The sequence below is a fragment of the Apus apus genome, chromosome 21, assembly GCF_020740795.1.
Source record: "Apus apus isolate bApuApu2 chromosome 21, bApuApu2.pri.cur, whole genome shotgun sequence".
NCBI lineage: Eukaryota > Metazoa > Chordata > Aves > Apodiformes > Apodidae > Apus > Apus apus.
The window spans coordinates 454,148-478,028 of record NC_067302.1 but is presented as its reverse complement, the minus strand read 5'-3'; the positions used below and the strand labels follow the sequence as shown (position 1 = coordinate 478,028).

Genomic DNA, 23,881 nt, shown 5'->3' with positions numbered 1-23,881 from the left:
GGGCGGGGCAGGCGGGGGGGGAGGCGGGACAAGGAGGGGCGGGCCGGGCTGCGGGATCGGCTCGGCTCGGCTCGGGACGGCAGGGCCCGGCTCGGCTCGGCTCGGCTCGGCTCGGCTCCGCACAGCTGGGCACGGCCCGGCAGCCGCCATGCAGCCCGTCGCGCTCCTGCTGCTGTGCCCGCTGGCCGCGGCTCTGTCAGGTGCGGGGGGGCCGGGCGGGGGTCCCGGCGGGTCCCGCCGCGCAGGGCACTTCTGGCACGTCACCGACCTCCACTGGGACCCCGACTACGAGGCGGCGGCGGGCGCCGGGCAGCCGTGCCCGTCGGGCGGGCCGCGGGCCGGGCCCCCCGCGGGGCCCTGGGGCAGTTACCTGTGCGACGCGCCCTGGCGCCTGCTGCTCGCGGCGGCCCGCGCCATGAGCGGCCTCCTGCCGCGGCCCGACTTCGTGCTCTGGACCGGGTGAGGACGGGCCGGGGCTGGGCTCCCCTCGGGAGGGGACCCGCAGAGGGGCTGGACGAGCCCTGAACCCGCCGGGTTCTCCGCCCTCCCGCCGCAGCCGCGGGCGCAGGACGTGTCCGCTGCCCCCGCACGGCCGGCGGCGCGGGGGGCTGCGGGGCCGGGGCTGCTCCGGGGCTGGGCCGCGGTTCTCCCTGCTCGGGGGGTTGCCAGGGTCTGAGGGGGGCAAGGCCGGGGCTTCAGGAGCTTGTAGGAGCCCCAGCGCCCTTCGGTAACTGTTTTGAAGAGGTTAAATATGGATGTGTCTTAGAATGTAAATGCTTGAGGGAGAACGTAACCTTGACTCGAGCAAGAGGCTCCTAACAAGCCCCAGGAGCGAGAAGCAGTAAGGTAAGGATCACAAGTCACTGTCCTTCCTTTTTTCTTTTTAATAGTGGTCAGCCCTGTCTGATTTCATGCAAACACTGAGTACCTGAAACGCTGAAGGGAATGGGACATGCTGGTTTTGTTGGTGCCTGTTAGAGACAGTGGGAGGAGAGCATTACAGAACAGACTTGCAGCACTGCAGACTGTAAAGAGGCACCTGGGAGAATTGTCTCCAAAAGAGGCTGTTTTGTTTAGAAGTATAAAGGATCTCCCCGAATGGAGCACGTTTTCTCCTAGTCTGGTCTCCAGAAGCAGCTCTTACAGACAGTAAAACCTTTATTTTGCATTATTATTGTGTGTATGTCATCTTTTAATGTTTGCTTTTCTCCTAACAGTGCAAGATCAACCTTTAACCTGCTGTAACCTCCAGACCTACTTTGCTGTTGCCTGGCTCCACATCTTTGCTTTCTGTCTCTACAGATGATTGTTTTTCTTGACATAATCTTGATCTTAAATGTTACTGAAAACGTGGAAGTGTGTGTGTGTGGTGCTGAAGGCAGACTGCAGGGATCACTGCCTCACTGCAGGCCTTTGTTTCATTTTAATGAGCTGTTATCTCGCTGCTCAAACAGCTGTGCAAATGGCTTTGCTTCTCTATTGCTGATCAGGTGTTGACCTGAGGTTGCAAAATGCTGTTCCTTGCAATACTGCCAGTCTGAGCACGCTGAGGGAGACTGAGCTTCCACTTCCTATGGGTGTGTGTGGGTTTTTCAAGGTAGAATAAAGTGGAGCCTGTTTTCACTTAGAGAAATTATTTGAAAGTCCTTCCATGCCTTGGCCAGTCAACACAGCACTTGTTCCTGCCCCAAAAGCTTGAACTTTATTTTCTAGGAGCCACAAAGCAAGTTTCTCTGTTTTCCTTGCTGTTTTAAGCATATGCCCATTTAGTCACAGACAGTGAGTGTACTGCTTTTATTTTTCTAGGGATGATACTCCTCATGTCCCTGATGAGAAGCTTGGAGAGGAAAAAGTTCTGCACATAATAGAAAATCTGACTTCTCTGATAAAGGAGACATTTCCAGGTAGGATTTGAGGGGATGAGGAGAGAGGAACACAGAGTGTCATGGGAGGAGCTTACCAGGGTGGAGAAATTGCAGAATTGGGAAGGGGAAAGGCACAGAATGGTCATCAGGACTTCTTTGTCCTCTTCCAAATTGCTGTGTGGTGTGAGGTGTGTCTGAACTGAGGCGTCTGGTGCGCGCTTGTTGCTTCAGCCCAACTCGGAGGAAAATAAACGTTTCTGTAATTAGTCATTAAGGCAGAAAAGACTGCAAGATTTCCTCGCACTTAATTCATGTCAGAAGTGGGGCAAGAGGCATTATTGATGGTGAAGGCTGACTGATTGAGCTGTAAGGCTGTAGCTCTGGGGTGGCGTGTCCTCAGAGCAATGGTCCTTGCAGTGTTGTACCCCTGGTCACTGCAGCCACAGGGCTGTGCTGGGGATGTTTCACTTCTGGGAAATCCTCAAGCCATGCAGTTCTTTGCCAGTCTGCAGGTACCTCAGGAACCTTTGGTGCTGAGGAACTCTGAAGCAAGTATGTGTTCTTCTGTGCCTCTTTCTCTCTAGATACTAAAGTCTACGCTGCAATGGGCAACCATGACTTCCACCCCAAGAATCAGTTTCCAGGGAGGAAGCACAGGATCTACAACAGAACAGCTGAGCTGTGGCGTCCCTGGCTGAGTGATGCTTCCATTCCTCTTTTCAGAGCAGGTGTGGCACCACTGACTCATGTTGGCAGCACTTGGGAGGTGGGAGTACTTAGAATACCAAAAACAATTTTCCCTACTTCTGTGCTTAGAGCAACAGTATTTGTAGAGTACATGCAGAGGAGGGGTCCCATTTAATGCTGATTCTGGCACTGAGTTTTCCTGCCTGTGAGAAAAGGAATTTCTTTATGCTTTAGTCTCTCCTGCTTCCCTTGAGCTAATGGAAAGTGTCCCTATGGAGGCTGCAGGATGGTGAGCTCCAGTGAGCTCTCTACAGCTGCCCAGCTCCTGGTGCGTGTACACTGCAGGGTCTCCCTTCACCTGGAGAGGCATAAGCAGGACAAGAGGTACACATGGGGAAGAATCACTCCAAATCCCATCTTGGAGTGGTCAGAGTGCTGCTGGCACCTTGTCCAGACAGTGGCTCTGCTGTAGCTGTCACCAGGGAGAGCCAAGAGACATGGAAACCATGGGCTCACAGCAGCCAGTGTGACCAGTCCTCCAGCTCTTTCCATACTGGTTGCATTTTTCAGGAGCTTTCTACAGTGAGAAGCTGCCCGGCACAAATGCAAGGGGGAGAATGGTTGTCCTCAATACCAATCTGTACTATGACCAGAATGATGAGACAGCTGGTGAGGAAGATCCTGGAGGGCAGTTCCAGTGGCTGGAAGAAACACTGACCAATGCCTCTAGAGCAGATGAAATGGTATTAAAATAAATGAATAAACAAACTTTGTAAAGGACTTCTCGCAGCCTGCAAGCTCTTCTCACTCCTGCTCTCCCCTCTCTGTAGTCACAGAAAACCAGTGCTCTGTGGGATGTGTGGGCTTTGCATTCTGTGCAACTCTTAACTTTTGTAGGTCTACATCGTGGGGCACGTCCCTCCTGGCTTCTTTGAGAAGAAACGAGGCAAGTCCTGGTTCCGGAGCCGCGCGAATGAACGATACTTGGAGATCGTGCGGAAGCACCACAGAGTGATTGCTGCCCAGTTCTTTGGGCACCATCACACAGACAGCTTTCGAATGTTTTACAGTGATACAGGTACCAGTGCTGGCTACCCAAGACATTTGCATGGTAGCTCTGTCAGCCCCCAGGAAATCCTTGTCAATGACAGTTTTCAGTGGCTGCTGAATGCAGCTGAGAAGCCAGAAAAGGCTTGTTAAAGGCTTTGGTCAACAAGAGACAGCAGGGGGCTTGATCTCCACCCAGCCTGTAGCTCCAGCCCTCCTTCCTGTTTACCCTCAAATGTTGTCGTTTCCTCTCAAAGTCCTGCTCCCTGTTGATGGGTTTGAACATCAGCTGAGGCGTAAGGGAGCAGTTACGAATCTTTGCATCAGGCTTACGGGTGGTGCCCTGCATGTCCTTTGCTGAGTGTGGCTCTTGCACACCATCACTGCAAGAGTCTGACAGCAGTGGGAAGGCTGTTCTCAGCTGCAGCAGCCCTGTGTTCAGTCTCTGGTGCTATTCAATGTGCTGAACTTCATGTGTGTGCTGTTGTAACTAGGGCTGGTGACAAAGCTGCTCTTGACAGTGTCATCAGTTCCTAGGGTGCTCGCTGCAACACAGGGTGTGATACAAGCCAAGGTCTTCCATTCATGGGTTGTTTTGCCTTTCTGTTAAGGTTCTCCAATCAATGTAATGTTCTTGGCCCCTGGAGTGACTCCCTGGAAAACAACATTACCTGGAGTGAACAATGGAGCCAACAACCCTGGGATTCGGGTGGTTGACTATGATCCAGACACCCTTCAGGTGTTGGTAGGGGATCCTCATGTTCCTCACACTGCAGTCCTGATAAAGTATTTTAATTCCTCTGAGTGCTTTTAACCAGCAAGACTACAAGAGCCAAATGGCTGTGTAGGAGAGCAGCTCAGTCAGGATATTTCAGCCTCACGGGTAGCACAAAGATTGAGGAAGAGCATTAGTGAGTAAAGGCAAAGCAATTGCAGGTCAGCTGGCCCAGGCCACCCGCTGGGATGAGTTTCCCAGGACAGGCTTTGTTGTGTTCTTCATGTCTTTAGCTTCTCTCCTTTGACTCTTGCTTTACTGCCCAGGTAACATGGATTGCTGAACTTCTCTTTGGGAACTGACAGATCTGTCAGACCCACTCCAGAACCTTCTAACTATCTAGAGAATTATTTGGGTCCTCCCTTCTTGCTAAATTGATTCATTTGTAATGATCTGAATTTGGGGGAACTGTAGGGGCAGCTGGTTTCCTCTGTCACTTCTCTGGGTGTTTGTGCCTTTCTTTGCAAGGGGGAAAGCAGCTCTGTAGATGCTCTGTTTACATATTTATAGCATGAAAAGTCAATGTTAAAATACAAGGCTGGGGAGCTAGTGAAGCAGAGAAAAAGAGCAAGAGACTGAGAACAGAAGTTGTGAAAAACTTAGTTTCTTCACAGTTGAGAAAATAACTTCACTCAGCAAATAACACTGATTCTTGCTTCTGCCAGTGGATGGTATTGATGGTAAATAAGAGTGATGCTGAAGCAGGCCAGGCTCAGTTCTTCCTTTGACAGTGTATGAGCTTCAGCAAGTTTGGGCCGTGACTTTCATGTGTCAGTGCCCGTAACTTCTTTGTGTTTGTGGACAAAAGTCAAACAGAAAAGCCATCCCTTCATCTCTTGCAGAACAGTTGTGGTGAGTCTGGAGGCTCTCACCGGAGGTGTCTGGCCCCAGGTTCACATCTCAGTAGAGAGAGGACACCTTGGGAGGCAGCTCCCCCCTGGCTGGGCAGGGAGCTGTACTGTGGGGGTGGACACCAGTGTCTGGGAGAACGGACCCATCACGTCCTGGCCAAACACTTCATTCAAGGCCTTGATCCATCCCTGATTGGTCCTTGTTCTATTTTTCTCTCCCTTCAGGATATGGTGACTTACTACTTTAACCTCAGTCGTGCCAACATGATGGCCCCAACGTGGGAGGAGTTCCCAGCTTGGGAGGAGGAGTACAGGCTGACAGAAGCCTTCCAGGTCCCGGACGGCTCCGCGCGGTCCATGCAGGCGGTGCTGGAGGGGCTGTGGCAGGGTCGGCTCCTGCAGCTCTACCACCAGTTCAACTCGGTCAGCTACGACCTCAGCCCCTGCGAGGGGCCCTGCCGGCTGGATCATGTCTGTGCCATCAGGGAAGTTGATTTTACAAAATACAAAGAGTGCACCAGCAGCACTGGCTCTGCCATCGCCAGTGTTGGGCTTCTATTTTTCTGCTTCCTCTTAGGATGTCTCAGTGCCCAGCAAGTGCTGTGATGAAGAACATGAAGAGAACACAAGTTCATGACACCCGGGTCAGTGTGAGGGCTTTTGGCACTGAGAACTTAGAAACCAAGACAAAATCAATGGCTTTTACTAAAAGCCCTGTGATGTTGATTTGAAATCTAGAAAAGCTTGATGTATCAGGAAGGGGCTGCAGTCATCTTGTGCCAGACTGACTTGCAGCAGGGGAGTCTGTCCCTTCTGCTGTCCCTTCTGAGATAGTGTCACAAATTGGATGCAGACCAGGGCTCCCCATGGACTTCAGCTTATGATGGGTGAGAGCTGTGAGATGCCACATGTTCCTGAGGAAATCTGCTGCCAGGGGGGCTCCTTGTGTCGGCACATGCTTCTCTTCTGGAAAGACCGTACAGTGGGTGACCTGGAAGGTCTTTGATTTGGTGGCCTTGTGCAGCACCAGCTTTGCCTTTGGCTTACAAGCAAAGCCCGATGGGACTAGTTCTTCCTTTGGCAGTGTATGAACTGCAGCAGGTCTGAGCCTTGACTTTCATGTGTCAGTACCCATGAAGAGCATCCAGGATAAGAAGCTGAACATAAACAGTTCTTCGGTGCTGTCTTGGCCTCCGCTTGCTTTCTTCCTCCAGCTGGCTGTGACCCTGAGCGCTCCGGTGCTTTAGCCTCGTCCCGGGGGGGTTGCGGGGCTGGGCGGGCCCGGGGTGCGGGCCCGGGGTGCGGGGCTGGGCGGGCCCGGGGTGCGGGGCCGGGGTGCGGGGCCGGGGTGCGGGGCCGGGGCGGCGCGGCCGGCGGGGGGCGCTGGCGGGGCCGGGGCGGGGCGGGGCGGTGCTCGGGGCGGGTCCGTCGCGCCGCGGGTGGTGCCGGCCCCGCTCCCGGCCCCGCTCGGCCCCGCCGATGGCCCCCCGGGCCGCCCCGCCGCGGTTCGGGCCGCTGCAGCTGGTTCTGGCGGCGGCGGGGACGGCGGCGGCGGCGCTGGACGTGTGCGCGGACGGGTGGGTGGCCGCGGGGTACGCGCGGGGCGGGCAGCCCGGCTGGGCCGCGCTGGTGCTGGCGCTGCTGGCCGCCGCCTCGGTCGCCACCCAGGCCTGCAGTTGGCTCTGGCTCCGCTCCGACCCGCCCGCCCTGCGCCCCGACGTGCCCCCGGGGCTGCTCGCCGCCCTCCACCTCCTCCAGCTGGGCTTCCTCTTCAGGTACCGTGTCCCCTGCTGCCTTCCCGCTGCACCCCTAAAGCCTCCCAGACGGCTTCTCGCCGCTGCACCCCGTTCTGCTCCCTCCGCTCTCATCCTGCTCCCGCGGGGGGGCGGCGTTTGACCCCCTGGATGCGCTGCTCTGCCCAGGGCACCCCGTGAGCACCTCACACCTGCGCACCCTCTGTCCGCTGCATCCCCGGTGCCGGGGCGCCCGAAGGGTCCCTGGGCAGGGCAGCTGGGTCCAGCCCCGGGTTGGAGCCAGTGGAAATCCGTCAGCCCGAGCCCCCCGCGGGCCGGTGAAGCTCCCGCTGCAGTTTCCCAGCAGCGTTCCCGGGCACTCTCTGCTCCCTGCGCCGGAGCCGCCGGGCCGGGCGGCAGCGCCTGCGGGCGCCGCGGAGCCCGGGCAGCTCTGGCGGATGTTTGGGGAAGGAAGTAGCCGGGCTGCTCTGTGGAGGGTGACGCTTGGAGCTTCGTGCAGGGCCAGGTGTGGGGCGGCTGCTGTGGAGCTTGTTTGGGGAAGCGGGAGGGAGCGGTTTGAGCTTAGATTGGGCCATTGTCAATCGTGCTGCTAGGGCAGCGTGAGGAGCAGGGGCTGTGCTGCGCTGGGACCCGCAGCCCCTCACCCTGGCGGGGTCCCCGTGCAGGTGCCTCTATGCTCTGAAGGTGGGCTGGAAGGTGTGCTGGGCAAAGGCAGAGGAGGAGGAGGAGCGGAGCCGCATGGCCTTCCTCTCCCATGACATCAGCATGCTGCGCCTCTTCGAGACCTTCCTGGAGAACACCCCGCAGCTCACCCTGCTCCTCTACGTCATCCTGCGGACAAACAAGGCAGATCCTTCCCAAGGTGAGGGGTCTGGGGCCAGGGGAGAGGGCTGCAGGCTTGGGGTCAGAGCTGACTTGGATGGGACAGACCAGATGGGCTGTCTGGGGGCAGCAGGACCGTTCTCCCACATCACGCCTTCCCTTGATGTGACACACGGGAGGGTGGGCCCCTGTCACAGAATCACCTTGGTTGGAAAAGACCTTAAAGATTAGAGTCCAACCATTAACCTAACACTGACAAGTCCTTAGCTAACCCATATCCCTAAGTACTGTGTCTGTACAACTCTTAAGTCTTTGTAGGGATGGTGACTCTACCACTGCCCGGGCAACTTGTTCCAATGCCTGGTAACCCTTTCAGTGAAGAAATTCTTCCAAACATCCTGTCTAAACATCCCCTTGTACAACTTGAGGCCATTCCCTCATGTCCTATCATTTGTAACTTCTTTGAACTGACTGATCCCCACCTCCTTTCAGGTAGTGGTAGAGGGCAATGAGGTCTCTCAGCCTCCTCTTCTCCAGGCTGAACAGCCCCAGCTCCCTCAGCCGCTCCTCCTCAGACTTGTGCTCCAGACATCAGCTTCCTTGCCCTTCCCTGGACACGCTTCAGCCCCTCCATGTCCTTTCTGTAGCAATGGGGCCCAGAACTGCAGCCAGTGCTCAAGGTGCTGAGTAGAGGGGCAGGTTCACCTCCCTGGTCCTGCTTTTCCTGATGCAGGTCAGGATGGTGTTGGCCTTCTTGGCCACCTGGGCACACACTGGCTCACATTCAGCTGCTGTCAGCCAGCACCCCCAGGTCCCTCTGCTGGGCAGCTTTTCCAGCCACTCCTCCCCAGGCCTGTGGCACTGCTGGGGGTTGTGGCCCAAGTGCAGGACCCGACATTTGCCCTTGTTGAACCTCCTGCCATTGGCCCAGTGTGCTCACATACCTGATAGACTATGCTGGGCTTGGGTAGGAGGGTTGAAGCTTGTGGGTCTCTGTGGTCATTCCCCCACATGCCCCAGGGGAGTCTGAAGGTCAAGAGAGAAATCAGGAGCCTGCTGCGGAGTGGGCAGACGTGGATGTGAATGTGCACAGAGGGTGGAGCACAGGCCACCAAGGAGGTGTTTTGTCTTGCTGTACAAAGCAAGTGTTACTTGCAGTGAAACAGGGAGCCCAACCATGTGCTGGTTGAGTGGAGCCAGCACTCAACTCCAGCCCTAGTGAGCTGTGGGCTTCCCTGGCCAGGAGATGGGTTTGCAGAACTGTTTGGTCCTGTCAGTCCTTCCTCAGCTCTGCTGGGCAAGTCTGGGCACCAGCCCAGAGAGGGCAGGAGGCCAGGGAGGAGAGGCAGGTGCTGAGGCTCTGCCCATCTGCAGCAGCTACTTTGTGAGCTGGTGGGAAGCTCATTTCAGCAATGTCAAGCAGGGGGAGGTTTGAGCCAGGCTGGGCCTTCCTTTGCTCCACCTTCAGCATCTCCACCACTTCTTTGCAGGCCTGGGGATCTGCACCGCGTTCCTGTGTGTGACGTGGTCTCTGCTGGACTATCACCAGTCCCTGCGCTCCTTCTTGCAGGACAAGTATGTGCTGAGCCTGGGCTCCTCCATTGTCTACTTCCTCTGGAACCTCTTCCTGATCTGCCCTCGGATCCTTGCTGTTGCCCTCTTTGCCCTGCGCTGGCCCTACGGCGTGGCTGTCCACTTCCCACTGGTGTGGCTGGCCATGTTCCTCTGGGTCAGCCTGCAGGGCACGGACTTCATGGAGTCACCTGGCCCCGAGCAGCTCTACCGGGCCATGGTGGCTGTCATCCTCTACTTCAGCTGGTTCAACGTGGCACAGGGGAGGACCCTGCACCGCAGCATCATCTATCACAGCTTCATCCTGGTGGACAGCACGCTGCTGGCCCTGTCCTGGCTCTGCGGGCCCTTCCCCTCTGATGAGCACTCCTACCTTGTGCCCGTGGTCTCTGCTGCCCTGCCCTGCTACCTGCTGGGGCTGGCACTGAGGGTCACCTACTACCAGTGGCTGCACCCCAACGTGCGGGGGCAGCAGGAGGGCGGGTGTGACGAGGTGGATGCCGGGCAGGGGAGCGAGGGGCGGCAGCTCCGCCCGCGCCCCGTGTCACCCCCGGTGAACCGGCGGCTGCGGTGCCTGGCCCAGGCCCAGCTCCCCTGGCCACTGGGGCAGCACCTCCTGAACGGGGTGGCTGCTGAGTCTGCTGTCTGAGGCTGGCTCCTCCACAGGGACTTGCCAGGGAGATGGATTTGTCTGTCGTCCTCCAGGCTCTGCCCCTTGAGGCTGTTTCGGGCAGCTGGAGGGACCTGGCAGCAGCCAGGGGTGATGTGCACGTGCCCATGTGGCTCCCACTGCTGTGTCCCCAGGGGTGGCCACAGTGTTCATGGGGGGTCCAGCACATTGAGGCTGCACTGTCCTGTCAGCTTCTTTTGTTATTTATTATTAGCTTTTTAAAAAACAACTAAAAATAAATAAATATTTTTTTTTTTAACAAAACAAAACCCAAACCAATTAAACAAATCCACCCTCAAGGTGTTTTTTCCTCTGTCTGTGCCCCTCCTGTGCCTGCTGCCACCATTACTGCTTGGGGAGGGCGTTGCTGGTAGGGGGGGGAGCTCCTTGGCAGTGCTTGTCTGATCCTTCTGCTTCCAGCCAGGCTTTTCCTCTTGTTTTGCTGTTCAGGTCAAAGATCACCTATTATTGCCACGTTCAGAGAGGGACAGGGAAGGGGGTGGGACTGTCCTGTGTTGGGAGAGCAGCTGCCCCGGGTGGGCTGGGCAGTGGGTGCTCACACCCTGGGCGGGTGTTGTGGGACACTGCAGGGGCTGGGTGCTTGGGGGGGGCAGAGCTTTGCCCCCTCAGCAATGGAGAAGCACATTCCACTGTGGATTCTTTATGGACAGAAACGTTGGTCCTGCCCTTTGCTACCTTTGCCAGGACCCTTCTGGCCTGTCCCTTCCAGCTGGAGGCTGAGAGGGGCTGCAGCTGCTGCAGAGCTGACAGGCTCAGAACACAGCTGGGCTGTAAAAAGATAAACCTGAGGCCAGGGCAGGGTTTGTGTGGGACTGTCCAAGTGTCCTGTGCCTGTCCTGGGCACCACAGCAGCACCAAGGAGTTGGTACTGCCACTGCTGGTTCCCACGGGACACTCCAGGGGAATGGGATCTCTGGCAGCTGCTTGTGTAGCTCTGTCACCCTGAACACTGTTGGTACCACTGAGCCCAGCCTGGGCCATTGCAGGGGACAGGGACTGACTGAGGGGTGTCAAGAGAACAGGCAGAAGCAGTGACTATAGAAAATAAAGCATTTATTTATTTTTTTTTAATCATTTTTATTTTTCCAGTTCATAGGACAGTTCCCATTACACAGACCACAAACAGGTGAAGGTTCTGAAGCAGCAGCAGCTTCCAGGGCTCATCCTGCTGCTGGGGGCTCTGGAGATCCTGCTGCTTCCCATGGATGCCAGCACAGACAATCCTGGAGGCAGCAAACATGAGTGGATCAGGTGGGTTTTAAAGCCACTGCAGCAAAGCTGGAAGGGAGGATGGCAGCACCCAGGCAGGCTCAGCCCCAGTGCCCTGGCCGGGCTCTCTGGCTGTTCCTCAGGCATTCCAGTTTGTCACCAGTTCGGCTACAGCCAGGTCAGGGGTAATGGGAGAGCACAAAGACAGAAGCAAATCAATGCTTGGATACAGATGCTGTTCCTTCCACACAATAGACAGGAAAAGTCTTAAATTCAGCCATTACAGGAAAAAATAAAATAGCCAGGTCAACCTTTATTAAACACAGAAATGTACCATCAACCTCCTATTATAAAAGTACTTTACATACATTCAAGGAGACATCATATAAATATCAGTATGAAATGTCACTGGCTGCAAGAGTTCCACATTCAGCTAAAATTTTGCAGACATCTTAAAATTTCCTTAAAACATTTTAAAGTAAACAAACACAAAGCCAGCTGCCAGGCTACCTGGTACCTTGGGTCTGGCACTTGCACATCCCAGCTCCCCGTGCAGGCCAGTGTGAGGCTCCTGCAATTGCCTTGATGTTAGTGAAGCAAAGGGGCCACTGAGCCACGCTGGATGGTGGGAGGTTAAGGCACAGGTTTTAATCCCAAATTTCAGCCAGCCAGAGTAGGAAACATGCTCCACACAGGCTGGTTCACAGGCTGGGACACCTCCCAAGCCCACTCATGAGAGACCTGTAGATGGGCTGGGATCCACAGAGAGATTTTCAGGATTCAGCACAGACTCTTCTGTGACTACAAGTAAGTCCTGATCTTCTGGCAACATTTGAGACCCTGGGAGAAATGGGGCTGCTTCTTGGCATGGCTGACTTCCTACCAGATCTGCTCCAGCTGATGCAGAAGTGACACTTCCCAGGCACCCCGGACAAACTGGGCTCTTTGTGGCCCTGGCAGCAGTGGAGCTGGAGCCCTGCAGTGTCCCTGCCTGCTCTGCCCAGCTGCTGGGAGGCACTAGTTCATGGGCTGCCCTGGCTGTGGGTCACTCCTGGTAACACACCTGAGGTCTCCACCTTGTGTACCCAGCAGATGGGGAACATCCCCTGTGGGCTCCTGCTTCTCTTGTAACCCTTCTGCTGAGCCCCCCCACATCCCCCGCCGGCACCTGGGGCTCTGCTGGCCCAGCAGCTGTTAGTGCAGCCAGAAAACATCCCCTCCCCGGGGCTGCTCAGGAACATCTGCAGCAGAAATGGGCTCCTCAAGGTTTTTCTAATGGGATGCAAGGCCATGTTGCCCACAGGCAGCTGCTTCTACACAGACAACATGTTCCTGGAGCAGAGAGTATGTCTGGATGGGAAGCAGATCACTCCTGACTCTTGTCACCACCTTGGAGAAGGACAAACTCTGCTGATTTTTTTTTTATTTTTTTTTTAAAAAAAAGCCAAAACTGGAGTTAGGAACATTTGAGACAGAGACCTCTGCTCAGCTCCTTAGCTCTGGGGATCCAATCTCTTGCTCTAGGCACCTCCTCCACAGTGGTGACTGGAGCTGGCCCAGGAACAGACACTCCCAGGACACATTCAGAGCATGTGCTGAGCTGGCCCAGCAACTCCCCCAGCACTGACGGAAATTGCTCCTCGGTAATTAATGCCATGAAAAGAAAGCAGCAAACACACCATCTGCTGCCCTGGAGTGGGTCCTCCACTGAAGCAACCTACTTTCAGAGCAGTCCCCTGTGGGTCCCAGACTGGTGACACTGGGCTGGAGACCAGAGCACTGGAGGGGTTGGGGTGTAGCTGTGGGTCTGGCTCAGCAGAAGTGGGCAGCGAGGCACAGCAGACAGCTGTCCTCTGGGCACAAACCACAGGCAACTGCTGATCTGCTGCCACTCAGGTACAGGGAGGAGGCAGATCACAAAACCAGCTCCTATGCCAGCCCCCAGGAACTGTTTCTGGCTGGTGGTGCTGCAGGTCACCAACCCCAGCCTTTTTTACTGGGATGGCAGCCGAAATAACAGCATCATCATCACCCCCAAGGCCAGTGTGCTCCAGGCTGCCAAGTCACAGTGTCTTAGAAAATGAAGTCCCTCTTAACAAGGGTTTTGGTTCTAACTATGCAGTTAGGCTAATGCAAAGAAGAATACAAGAAAATTTCAGCTGATTCTACTAAAAGGAACTTACTCTCACAAATGGAGTCTGGAAAGCAGAGGTGAAGGTTAATAACCATACCCTTCTTCGTAACATTCATGAGCATTTAATTCTCTCAAATTACTCCTAGTCCAGACAAGGACCCTGCTCACATTTGAGCAGTCTGTAATAGTGTTGTGCTGTATCTAATGTTCACAGGCAGTTTTGTTTTCTTTTACAGGGAGAATCTGTGGAATCTAAGGTCTGGGTCATGGATAGCTAGAATCCAGTGATCCTAGCTTGTTAACAAGGCTTGTGCACACATTGACTAGAAGCCACTGTGATCAACTCAGAACACCAACACTTTCCTCCACAAGGAACTACACATCCCAGAAACATTCCCTTATCTTTCTATTTTCCAGTAATACCACGTTGAGGAAATAACATCAGGACATCATAATAAATTAACTGCTTTGAATACCCAGGGAAGGAGAGAGGACACATTTCACAGCAACAGAGGTATTTTTGACATTTTCATTAATATTTCCTATGAAAAAAACCCCTATCAAACAGCTTTTTTTGGCTTTGCAAAACAAGGGAGGTTCAGCTCTGCCATCAGTATTTTTCTATAAAAATAAGGATTTGTGTTTACTTGGGTACTACAACTAAGCTGAATAGAAAGGAGAAAGCTCTTACAAATACTTCTGCTGTTGTATCACTCCCTCCCTCTGGAGACTACCTGCTAGAGGACTTCAGCTGGCTTCTGTAAGTCTCTTCTTCAGACAAGCTCTAGCTCTGCTGAGCCTAGTGCTCCTTTAGAGGACACCTTTGTACTTGGCAGGGCCTGTGCTCCTGAGGAAATGACTTGGTGTCATGTTCTACTGGACAGTTTGCATTAGGTATGTTTTCTTCATCAAGCTGAGAAGTGAGTCCCCAAATGTGTGAAATCTCTGCAGCCCCAATGGAGTGGGTTTGCAGGATGTGCAGCCAGGCTGCCTTTGCCCCAACTTCTTACAGGAAGTCTAACTCGAGAGCTTGGTGAAGGGACACGAGGTCTGCATGATTTGTGATCCTCCAGAAAGGCATGTTGTGCTGGAACAGAGAGAGGACAAAGTCAGGTTTATTGGAGTGATTTTACAGCTGGGTGGAAGCAGCCAAGGTACCTGCAGGGCTGTGCAACACAGCAGCTCTGACAGCACTGCTGAGCAACCCATGTTCAGGAGGGACCGCAGCCATGTGCACAGCTGGAGCTGAAGCCTGTCTTACCTGCACAGCTGTTTCTGCTGGTCACCAGCACTGACTACCCACTGCTTTGCTCACTCACCATAGAAACCTAAGTGCTCAGCTGCCCAAAGATGCTCCAGCTGGGAAAGCCTTTCTAGGGCTCCCAGGGAACCTGTGGAGGTGACAACTCTGGCATGTGGCAGACAACGTGAAGCCTGCAGAGATGATGTCCTGACAGTCATCTGTGCACTCCACTGCCTTTAATAGCATGAAAGAGCTATTCAGGCCTGTCTAAATCTATCAAACTCTTTGCTCCTTCTTTGTAATTCAGACTAATGAAGATGCTGTGTATTGATCTGTCTGCTGGCAACTGAGTCCCGAGTCCCTCAGTGCTTCTGAGAAACTGCATAATGAATGCTAAGATCAGGGCATGCTACATCAAGATACTGTTTTACAGGGACAACGTTACACACAATCTTAAACAGTAAAACAGAAACTTTAAACCCCCAAGAGCCAGAACACTCCCCACAGTGAAAGATCTCTTGCATCGAAGTGAAGTTTTCCCCTGGCAGCCCTGGCCTGAAGAGTTCAGCCCTGGAAAGAGTCTGTGCAGAAGAAGACTGCAGCCCACCTGCCTTTGTATCAACCCAGTCCCAGCTCTGCAGAGTCAGGAACCCACCTGCTTAGCTGCAACCTCTTCATCACGCCCATCTCCAATCACCACGTAAGTGACTTTCTTTCCAAACCGTGCCACGATCCTCTCAAAGCAGCTCTCTTTACCTGCCAAGAGACAACCCTGCTTTAGGGAACCTTAGGCAGAGAGCAATGGAATGCTCAACAGGCCCTTTCTTCCCAGTACAGCAAAGTATTCTTGTCTTACTGGGAAGGAGATAATATCCAGTTCAGCCTGTGAGGCCAGAAACCACCCCTGTTACATGGTCAGCTGGACCAAAGCAGCTGCTCAGCTGCAATCCTGCTATTTCCAGTGTAAAAATCCCAGCTAACCCACAGCAGACACCTCAGTGCAGGTCCTCAGCACAAACTCTTACCTATTTTTGTAGCACTATAAATATTTTCAATGGGAAACACCTCCCCCAGTCCATACAGGAGAACTTTGGCAAGAGCGGGCACCAGTTGAGTGGTTGTGATCAGGATGTTCACACAGTTTTTTCTGAAAGAAAAACAACACTTGTAAAAGCAGATCCACAGCCAGTGGTGCTGAGGGCTACTCTGGGCAGCTTGCTCAGCTTGCCCAAGTGCCATGTGCTTTCTTGGCCTAATTTAAAGAAGCTTTTTAGGGCAAGATTTTGATTTGTGGTTTTTGTTTGTTTGCTTGTTGTTTTCAACAGAGATTCTCTCGCAGAAAACACAATTCTGTGAGCACAGTTTATTGTGGGGAACTTCCTAACAACAGATGTTGCAGCAGAAACATCCCAAAAGGTGTTCAGGAGTGGAGTTCCTGCACCCATTCACTTTGCTCCCAGGACCTGTGACAAACAGCAGTAGGATTACACATGGACACTGCTGCAAGGAGGCAGCACTGTATGCAAATCTAAGTGAGAGAAAGCAGTACACAAGTTTCCAGATTCCATACCTGGACTGTATGAGTAGCAGGGACTTCAATGCAGTTTCCAGCCAGGAATCTGTCAGCACTTCTATATCAGTCCTTAGCCTCTGCAGCTCTTCCCTCTTCTGTGGGCTAAGAAGGCCTAGAAAGACAAGGAACACGTTTTACCAGCTGAGTTGGCAAAACCAGAGAGAGCCACCACTCAATGAACAGCTGCCTGTTTTGCAGTAACATGGTACTGAAGATATCTGAAAGCTGAGATTGCCCTGGGGCAACAGAAGAAACCAGCTCCCAGTGACACAGGGGAGCCCAGACACTCTTCTGTGACTCACCATGGGAAACTGGGGGGGTACTTTTCTCCAGTTATTTCAAACTGTTTCTCAGGATATATGCAACAAAATGCATTTCTCTTGTACAAGGCACTCACAGCAGATGTTGTCCAAAGCCACACACAGCAGGGGAAAGAACTCCTGCACACCCCCTCTCCAGGGACCCTTTCCACTTTAATGCCTTTCAGAGAGCTTTTTTAATCCTTTTTTTTTAATCCCCATTTTTTTTAAACCCCCCCTCCCTTTTTTTTTTAAATCCCCATATTTTTTATCCCTTTTAGATACCATTTTCTCAAAGCACCCAGTTTTGAATTAAAAGCAGACAGAAATGGAGTCCATACACTCAAATCTGCTCCCATCAGTAAATACAAGAAAGGAGAAACCCAAGTCTGAAACTCCTCCCCGAGTTTCCAGCCATGACATACAAACCCCTACCTCACTCCAGCCCTCTGACAATGAGGCCATAGAGGGACCCAACTGCTTTGCCAGGTGACTTTAGACAGCTCCTGAAAAACTTTGCATCCAGGTTTCCCACATGCAAAACATGGAATAATGGTTTGATGCCCATCAGAAATAAGGTAATTGCAGCACACTGAAAGGCACTTACACTGATATGTTTTTCAGGCTGAAAGTTAGTTCTGAATGTGGCTTTTAGAAAATATGTCCAAGAAAATGTTCTATCAAGATATTTTTTTTTTAAATGTAGGCAAAGGGTACCCAACCCATAACCTTCCAGGCTGAATAACCCTGACTGACCCTTCTGTTTGGTCAGACTGACTCACCACCCCTATCTACCTGCTAACTCACAGGGAGGAGTGGCCATGCAGTTTTGGAAGACACACCCTCGTAGATTCCATGGAGATTTGATCCCATTTAGCACTAGAAGAATGATCATTTTCATGTCCAAAGATTTAGGAGAGCAAAAGCTCTGAAGGACAGTCTGGCACCACAGACTCTGCCTAGTGCTGAGATATTGGTGCAGGTGAACACTCACCTCCAACGTTGGTTTTGTATTTGTCGTAGGTCTCTCGTACTCGGCGGTATCGAAAGGCCAGTTTCCTCATCCAGTCCACTCCACCCTGGACACCAACTGAGGAGCTGTGGTTTGTGTTACTGCCCGAGCCACTGAAGCCATCCGTGAAGAAATTGTAGTTGCTGTTTCAGAAAAGCAGACCTGTTACATGTACCACAGCAGCACTGCAGCTTTCCTGGCAGAGTTCAGGCTCCAGCTCCAACATCAGCTAGAAAAGCACCTCAGAGAGGAACTCTGCACAACCAGCAGCAGAGACTGACACTACAGGCCACATACTCTGACACCCAGCTACATCTGCTGCCTGTTCTGAGCTGCTGTACTGAAATGTACTGACTAAACTCTTCTTTCACATCCTTTACCACCAGACCTGCCTTTGCTCTTGACTACTCACACCTCTCTGGTACACAGCATCCTTCCCACTAACCCCTTTTTCATCCTGCATTGATAAAACCCACCACAGCATTTTCCAAACACAACATCTGTGTCTTCACATCACAGCTGCAGCTCCAGAAGGCAACGAGCTGCTTGACCAGTCCTGCTTGACCACTTGCCCTGTATTTCTTTCCCTGTGACAGACAAGCACTTCTCAGACCTTTCCTTGGATGAGTTCAGCTTATTAATGCAGCAGAAAACTTACCCCCACCCCACCTGACAGTGTACAACATCAGCTCATGGAGGGAGACTTTCAAAGGTTGAGACTGTGAAGCTTGGAGTGCTGGTTCTCCATTCATAACATGTCATCAGGCACACAGGCAACATTAAATGGTGGACAATATAATTCACATTCTAATGTAAATTAATGTGTTAATTAATCACATTAATGTTTTGTAGGTCTTCAAAGAAGTATCACTCAGCAAACAAACACCATTTGCCAAGATTCATCGCCTGCACAATGTTGACCTGGAGGTCAACCCCACCTGGGTGTGACTTCAACCCCCTCTGGGTGTGACTTCAACCCCATCTGGGTGTGAAGTTTCCACAAAAACCAGATCACATCAGCTATACATTTGATGAATCCAGCAGTACACCACCTTAAATCTTGGCCATTGTCATCAGATGCCACATCTTCTATGTGTACTTGGTCACATTCCTGTTAAAGAAAAAAATAAAATCACACTGTCGTAATCCAGAAATACACTGAAATTTTCGGATGAAAGAAAGTGTGATATAAAACAATCTCACATTTCCCAACAGCACCAGGCCATGCCACACTGCCTCCACAAACCTATACACAGCTTCCACTAGCTTTGTCTTCCAGGACTAGCTTTTACTTCTCAGCACCTACAGGTCCTTGCCAAGACTGGAATTTGAAGTACCAGAAATGTCTGAAAACAGCATGTTTCTATGACATTTCGAGCTGTCTGCAAAAAAGGACCTTCAACACTCACTAAACAGGCTGGATTCAAAACTCACTTCTCATTTGAAGACCTGTTGACATTGAATAAAAAGAAAACAAACAAACCTAAAAATACTCCAAAAACTACATTATCTGGTCAAGTCCTGATATCCCAGTTCATCAACACAGTGATCAGTTCCACCACTAGGGAGTCACAGCATAAGCCCCAGGATGTACAAGTTGTGTTCTGTCCTTGGATTAGTTGAAGACTCCTCAGAAGAGACAATCTCAAGGTCACCTTTATTCCTACATCTCTGGTCTTCATTTCAAAACAGGAACAGTGAGAGCAAAGTTCTCACTAGTCCAGAATATAAATACAAGACTAAGCAGAAACCACTCTTTTTGTTTATACAGGTTCAAGTAGAAATCCATCAGAGAGCTAAGACCAGAAGTCTGCAGAGGGCCTGTCTGAGCAAAGAGCACAGCTCAGACTGGACTGTGCTTGGAACCCCTTCAGTTATGGCAGACTTTCAGCTTTAAGTGGCTCTGAAGAACAACAGCCCTCACCAAGGGCACAGTGTCATTCTAACCAGTAACACTGAGTTTTGCCTTTCAAAAACATCTGTCATGTACCTCCAAGTCATTGAAAAATAAGTGAGTATCAGCTACTTCAAAAATCATCTCCTCCATTGACAGACCCGAGCCAATCACGAGAGTTGGATCCTGGCAAAACATAAAAAGAAGATGTGGTTACAGGCAGAAGTAAATTGTGATAAACCTTTCTTCAGTTACATTGCACAGAGGTCCCTCTGTATATCCAGCTTGATTTAATTCCCTCTGCAACCAATGGTGCAAACTACAATTTCCCTAATATTTTCAACAACTCAACTTAAAAAAAAATATTTAAAAATCCATATATGTTGACCCAAACTGTAACACTTCAGTTCTGCATGGCAGAGGCATTTTCAGAGGCAACACAAACAAAATATTCAAAAATCTTCAATATAGCTCAAAGGAGAACAAATACCTCTTCCCACGAGGGGTTAGGACTGCCATAAATGCCAGTGATGATAAAAACAGTCTGACATGGCAAGATTTGTATTGTTAGAAGTGTTTGTGATTTCCAGATCCTAGCACTGCCTAAAAACAAATCTGGTGTTCTTTCATGCCCCAAACTGCCAGCAAGGTAGAACTATCACCTCACAGCTTTAAAACAAAGCATATTTTTTCAATTCCTTTTCCAAAGATGAACATTTCATGCTGAATGACAGATACAGTTTTTCTTCCACAGAAAAGACAGTATTACCTTGCCATATTTTTGAGCATAAGACCCTGTGAGGAGTGAATGGAAGATTATGATGGTCTCATCCAGGTCCCAGAGAAACACTCGCTGTGTAGAGAGTAAAAACAGGTTAGAGCTGAGCTATTCCAAGCACTGAGCCACAAACAAAGAGCAAGTTTTAGGGTTAATTTTGTGGCTAGTTACAGTGTCTTTTTAACAGACATGAACTGGAGTATTTATCTTACACGTTGAACAAATTATTAAGCTGATTAGGGGTCTTGAGAACCAGCCCTATGAGGAGAGACTGAGGGAGCTGGGGCTGCTCAGCCTTGAGAAGAGGAGGCTGAGACCTCATTGCTCTCTACAACTGCCTCAGAGGAGGTTGTGCTGAGGTGGGTGTCGGGCTCTTGTCCCTGCTGACCAGCGACAGGACAAGAGGAAATGGGGTCAAGTTGCACCAGGAGGGGTTCAGATTGGATATTAGGAAACATTTTTTCCCAGGAGTGGTGAGGCCTTGGAACAGGCTGCCCAGGGAGGTGGTGGAGGCACCATCCCTGGAGGTGTTCAAAGAAGGGGTAGATGTGTTTCAGGAGATGGTTTAGTGGTTGGGGGTTGTAGGGTGGATGGCTGGACTTGATGATCTTGAAGGTCTTTTCCAACCTTGATGATTATGGTTCTAATTCAGGGCAGTGGGGTGTATATACCGCTACAGTATATAAATCAATGGCTACAGTGCAACTATTGCTCACAGTAAAGCTCTTTTGGTCAAACTATTTCAAAAGCAATTTAGTAGTTACAAATAGCTATAAAAGTGAAAACTTTAGAGTGTTACTGAATTTTAGAGTCCTGCTTTACTGTCTGTGATCTGAAGAGCACCAGGTACATGACCTTGGTGTTTATCAGAGACAGCTTTGTTATGATAAAAAAGGGGGATTGGCTGCCACGAGGAACAGCAGAGTTCCACTACAGAAGGACTTTGATAAACTTGAGAACTAGGCCAACAGGAATTAGAAGAAGTTTGATAACTGCAGATGCTGCACATGTAGTAGAATAACCCCTTGCATTGGTCCAGGCTGGTAGGAACTCGAGGGTACAGTGGATATCAGGCACGGCATGAGCCAGCAACACCACCTCTCTGTGGGACAGATGAACAGTGTGCTGGAGAACACAAAGTCTATCAGTGCCCAGCTGAGAGAAGGAAGGTGCAATCTCACCCTACTTGGCACTGGGAAGGTTTATACTTAGGTGGGAAGAACAGTTTCCCACAGAAGATCACCCAAGTTGCATCCCCAGTTCCAGAAGTATGTGAGGAAACTAGAGAGTGGCCAGCGAAAGGCTGCTGAGTGAGTCAGGAAAGGCTGGGGAAGCTGTGATGGTTTATTTCAGCATGAAGGAGGCTAAGGGTGATCTCACAGCTGACCAAAACTAATTGAAGGGAACTGCAAAGATGATGGAGACAAAATCTTCTCAGTACTGGCAGATGGAAAATTGCCATGGAAAAAGAAAGGGAAAATTGCAGCTTGGGAGATTCCAGCTGGATAAACTAAACCTACCTCACCCAGTGGACCCGGTAGTCCTGGGACAGGTGACTAGACTGGTACAGAATCTTCAACCTTGGAAGTTCTCAAGACTCAGCTAGATAAAGCCATGGTTCTGATGCTGGGGACAGCCCTGCTCTGAGCAAAGGCTGTACTAGAGACATCCAGATGTCTCCTCTATTGACACCACTATGATTCCAACATGTATTTAAGTGATGTTTGTCAAGGACCAATGAAGAACTAATTTGTGCCAGTTCTCAGATAAACAGGGGTCATGGGAATTTCCCAAATTCTCTCTCAGTACAGGAAGGACACAGTCCTGCTGGAGTGGGTCCAGAGGAAGGCCACAAAAATGATCAGAGGGATGGAACATCTCTCTTGAGGAAAGGCTGAGCAAATTGGGTTTCAGCCTGGAGAAGAGAAGGCTCCACAGGTGCCTTTCAATATATAAAGGGGGCTTATAAGAAAGATAGAAACAGACTTTTTAGCAGGGCCTGTAGTGATTGGACAAGGTGTGATGTTTTCAAACAGAAAGAGAAGAGAATCAGACTAGATGTAAGGCAGAAATTTTTTACAATGAGGGTGGTGAAACACTGACACAGGTTGCCCAGAGAGGTGGTAGATGCCCCATCCCTGGAGACATTCAAGGTCAGGCTGGATGGGGCTCAGAGCACACTGATCTGGTTGAAGATGTCTCTGGTCACTAGGGAGGTTGGACTAGATGCCTTTTAAAAGTCCATTCCAACCCAAATTATTCTATGATTCTATCATTCCCTCCCATTTCCACAGAGATAGGAAGAAAGAAAGAGAGCAGGACTTTTACCACTGCACTATTCTGCAATGCTACCTGTGGAAAACAAGATCACTACTTACCTCCAGTTCACTGTCCTGTGAGGAGGAGTTATCTGCTTTCCTCTTCCCCCTGTTCTTTCCAGGGACATTTTTTCTTGCCTGCTCATCTAACTCTTTACTTGCTGTTGCTCTTGATAATGAAGGACTTGTGGATGCATCTCCTAGAAGAAAGAAATCACACAGCTCTCACCCCTTTACAGAATCATAGAATTGTCAGAGTTGGAAGGGACCTCTAGAGATCATTCAGTCCAACCTCCTTGCTAAAGCACATCCCACTGCATCCAGGGGCTTCTGAGTATCTTGAGATGGAGACTCCACAACTCCCCTGGACAGCCTGTCCCAGGGCTCTGTCACCCTCACTATAAAGAAGTTTTTGCTCATATTTAAATGGCACTTCCCATGTTCCAGCTTGTGCCCATTGCCCCTTGTCCTGTCCCTGGGAACTACTGAGCAGAGTCTGGCTCCATCCTCCCTGCACCCACCCTTTAGATACTTACAGGCATTGATAAGGTCTCCCCTCAGGCTTCTCTTCTCCAGGCTGAACAGTCCCAGCTGTTCCAACGTTTACTCCTCAGGGAGATGCTCCAATCCCCCAGTGATCTTTGTTGCCCTCCTCTGACTCTCTCCAGCACTTCCCTGTCTCTCTTGAACTGGGCAGCCCAGAACTGGACCCAGTTCTCCAGATGTGGCCTCACCAGGGCAGAGCAGAGGGGCAGGATGAACCCCCCTTGACCTACTGGCCACACTCTTCCTTACGCACCCCAGGATTTCATTGGCCCTCTTGGCCACAAGGGCACCTTGCTGGCTCATGGATCATTTACTATCTACCAGGACTCCCAGATCCTTCTCAGAAGTGCTTTTCAGCAGGTCCACCAATAACCTATACTGGTGCCTGGGGTTCTTCCTGCCCAGGTGCAGGAGCCTACACTTGCCCTTGTTGAACCTCATTTGGTTCTTCTGTGCCCAGCTCTCCAGCCTGTCCAGGTCACACTGAATGGCAGCACAGCCCTCTGGAGTGTCACCACCTCTCCCAGTTTGGCATCATCAATAAACTTGCTGAGGACACACTCTGTCCCCTCATCCAGGTCATTGATGAATATGTTGAACAAGACCAGACTGAGTATTGACATCTGGAGCCCACCACTGGGTACAGGCCTCCAACTCAACTTTACTCCATTCATCATGACCTTTTGAGTTCTGTCATATCTCAAAACAAACAGCAACATAAAGCTTATAGCATTTGGCCACAAACCTGCTTTGCAAAAGGTAAGATGTTATCTTGCTTTATTGATGCACTAGTAGTTGAACCCTTATTAGA

At 51.2% G+C, this 23,881-nt stretch overlaps 3 protein-coding genes across 9 annotated transcripts in view; 2 read left to right on the top strand and 1 right to left on the bottom strand.

The window, feature by feature from the left end:
• The first annotated feature begins 64 nt into the window (after positions 1 to 64).
• SMPDL3B (sphingomyelin phosphodiesterase acid like 3B) lies at positions 65 to 6,407 on the top strand. 5 transcript variants are annotated; one of them, XM_051638203.1, is made up of 8 exons: positions 120 to 200; positions 891 to 1,149; positions 1,807 to 1,904; positions 2,450 to 2,593; positions 3,123 to 3,295; positions 3,450 to 3,630; positions 4,211 to 4,344; positions 5,451 to 6,407. In XM_051638203.1, the coding sequence occupies exons 2-8, from the start codon at positions 953 to 955 to the stop codon at positions 5,829 to 5,831; spliced, it is 1,308 nt and encodes a 435-aa protein (XP_051494163.1). In that variant the 5' UTR covers positions 120 to 200; positions 891 to 952; the 3' UTR covers positions 5,832 to 6,407. The 5 variants fall into 5 exon arrangements, with proteins under 5 accessions (XP_051494161.1, XP_051494163.1, XP_051494165.1 ...); XM_051638204.1 differs by lacking the exon at positions 120 to 200 and adding an exon at positions 383 to 459; XM_051638201.1 differs by lacking the exon at positions 891 to 1,149 and having other exon boundaries at positions 65 to 459.
• A 269-nt stretch (positions 6,408 to 6,676) lies between these two features.
• Positions 6,677 to 10,330, top strand: XKR8 (XK related 8). The gene is made up of 3 exons (XM_051638102.1): positions 6,677 to 7,000; positions 7,645 to 7,841; positions 9,292 to 10,330. The coding sequence occupies exons 1-3, from the start codon at positions 6,705 to 6,707 to the stop codon at positions 10,020 to 10,022; spliced, it is 1,224 nt and encodes a 407-aa protein (XP_051494062.1). The 5' UTR covers positions 6,677 to 6,704; the 3' UTR covers positions 10,023 to 10,330.
• Positions 10,331 to 11,100: 770 nt separating this feature from the next.
• EYA3 (EYA transcriptional coactivator and phosphatase 3) overlaps positions 11,101 to 23,881 on the bottom strand; it is a 51,946-nt gene continuing 39,165 nt past the window's right edge. For all 3 annotated transcript variants that reach the window (XM_051637728.1, XM_051637730.1, XM_051637729.1), the window contains 9 exons: positions 22,585 to 22,724; positions 20,198 to 20,281; positions 19,525 to 19,614; positions 18,587 to 18,645; positions 17,517 to 17,677; positions 16,221 to 16,335; positions 15,676 to 15,797; positions 15,306 to 15,406; positions 11,101 to 14,494 (listed from right to left, as the gene is read on the bottom strand). In XM_051637728.1, the coding sequence (XP_051493688.1) occupies positions 14,414 to 14,494; positions 15,306 to 15,406; positions 15,676 to 15,797; positions 16,221 to 16,335; positions 17,517 to 17,677; positions 18,587 to 18,645; positions 19,525 to 19,614; positions 20,198 to 20,281; positions 22,585 to 22,724 (953 nt within the window). In that variant the 3' untranslated portion in view covers positions 11,101 to 14,413. The remainder of the gene's footprint in view (positions 14,495 to 15,305; positions 15,407 to 15,675; positions 15,798 to 16,220; positions 16,336 to 17,516; positions 17,678 to 18,586; positions 18,646 to 19,524; positions 19,615 to 20,197; positions 20,282 to 22,584; positions 22,725 to 23,881) is intronic.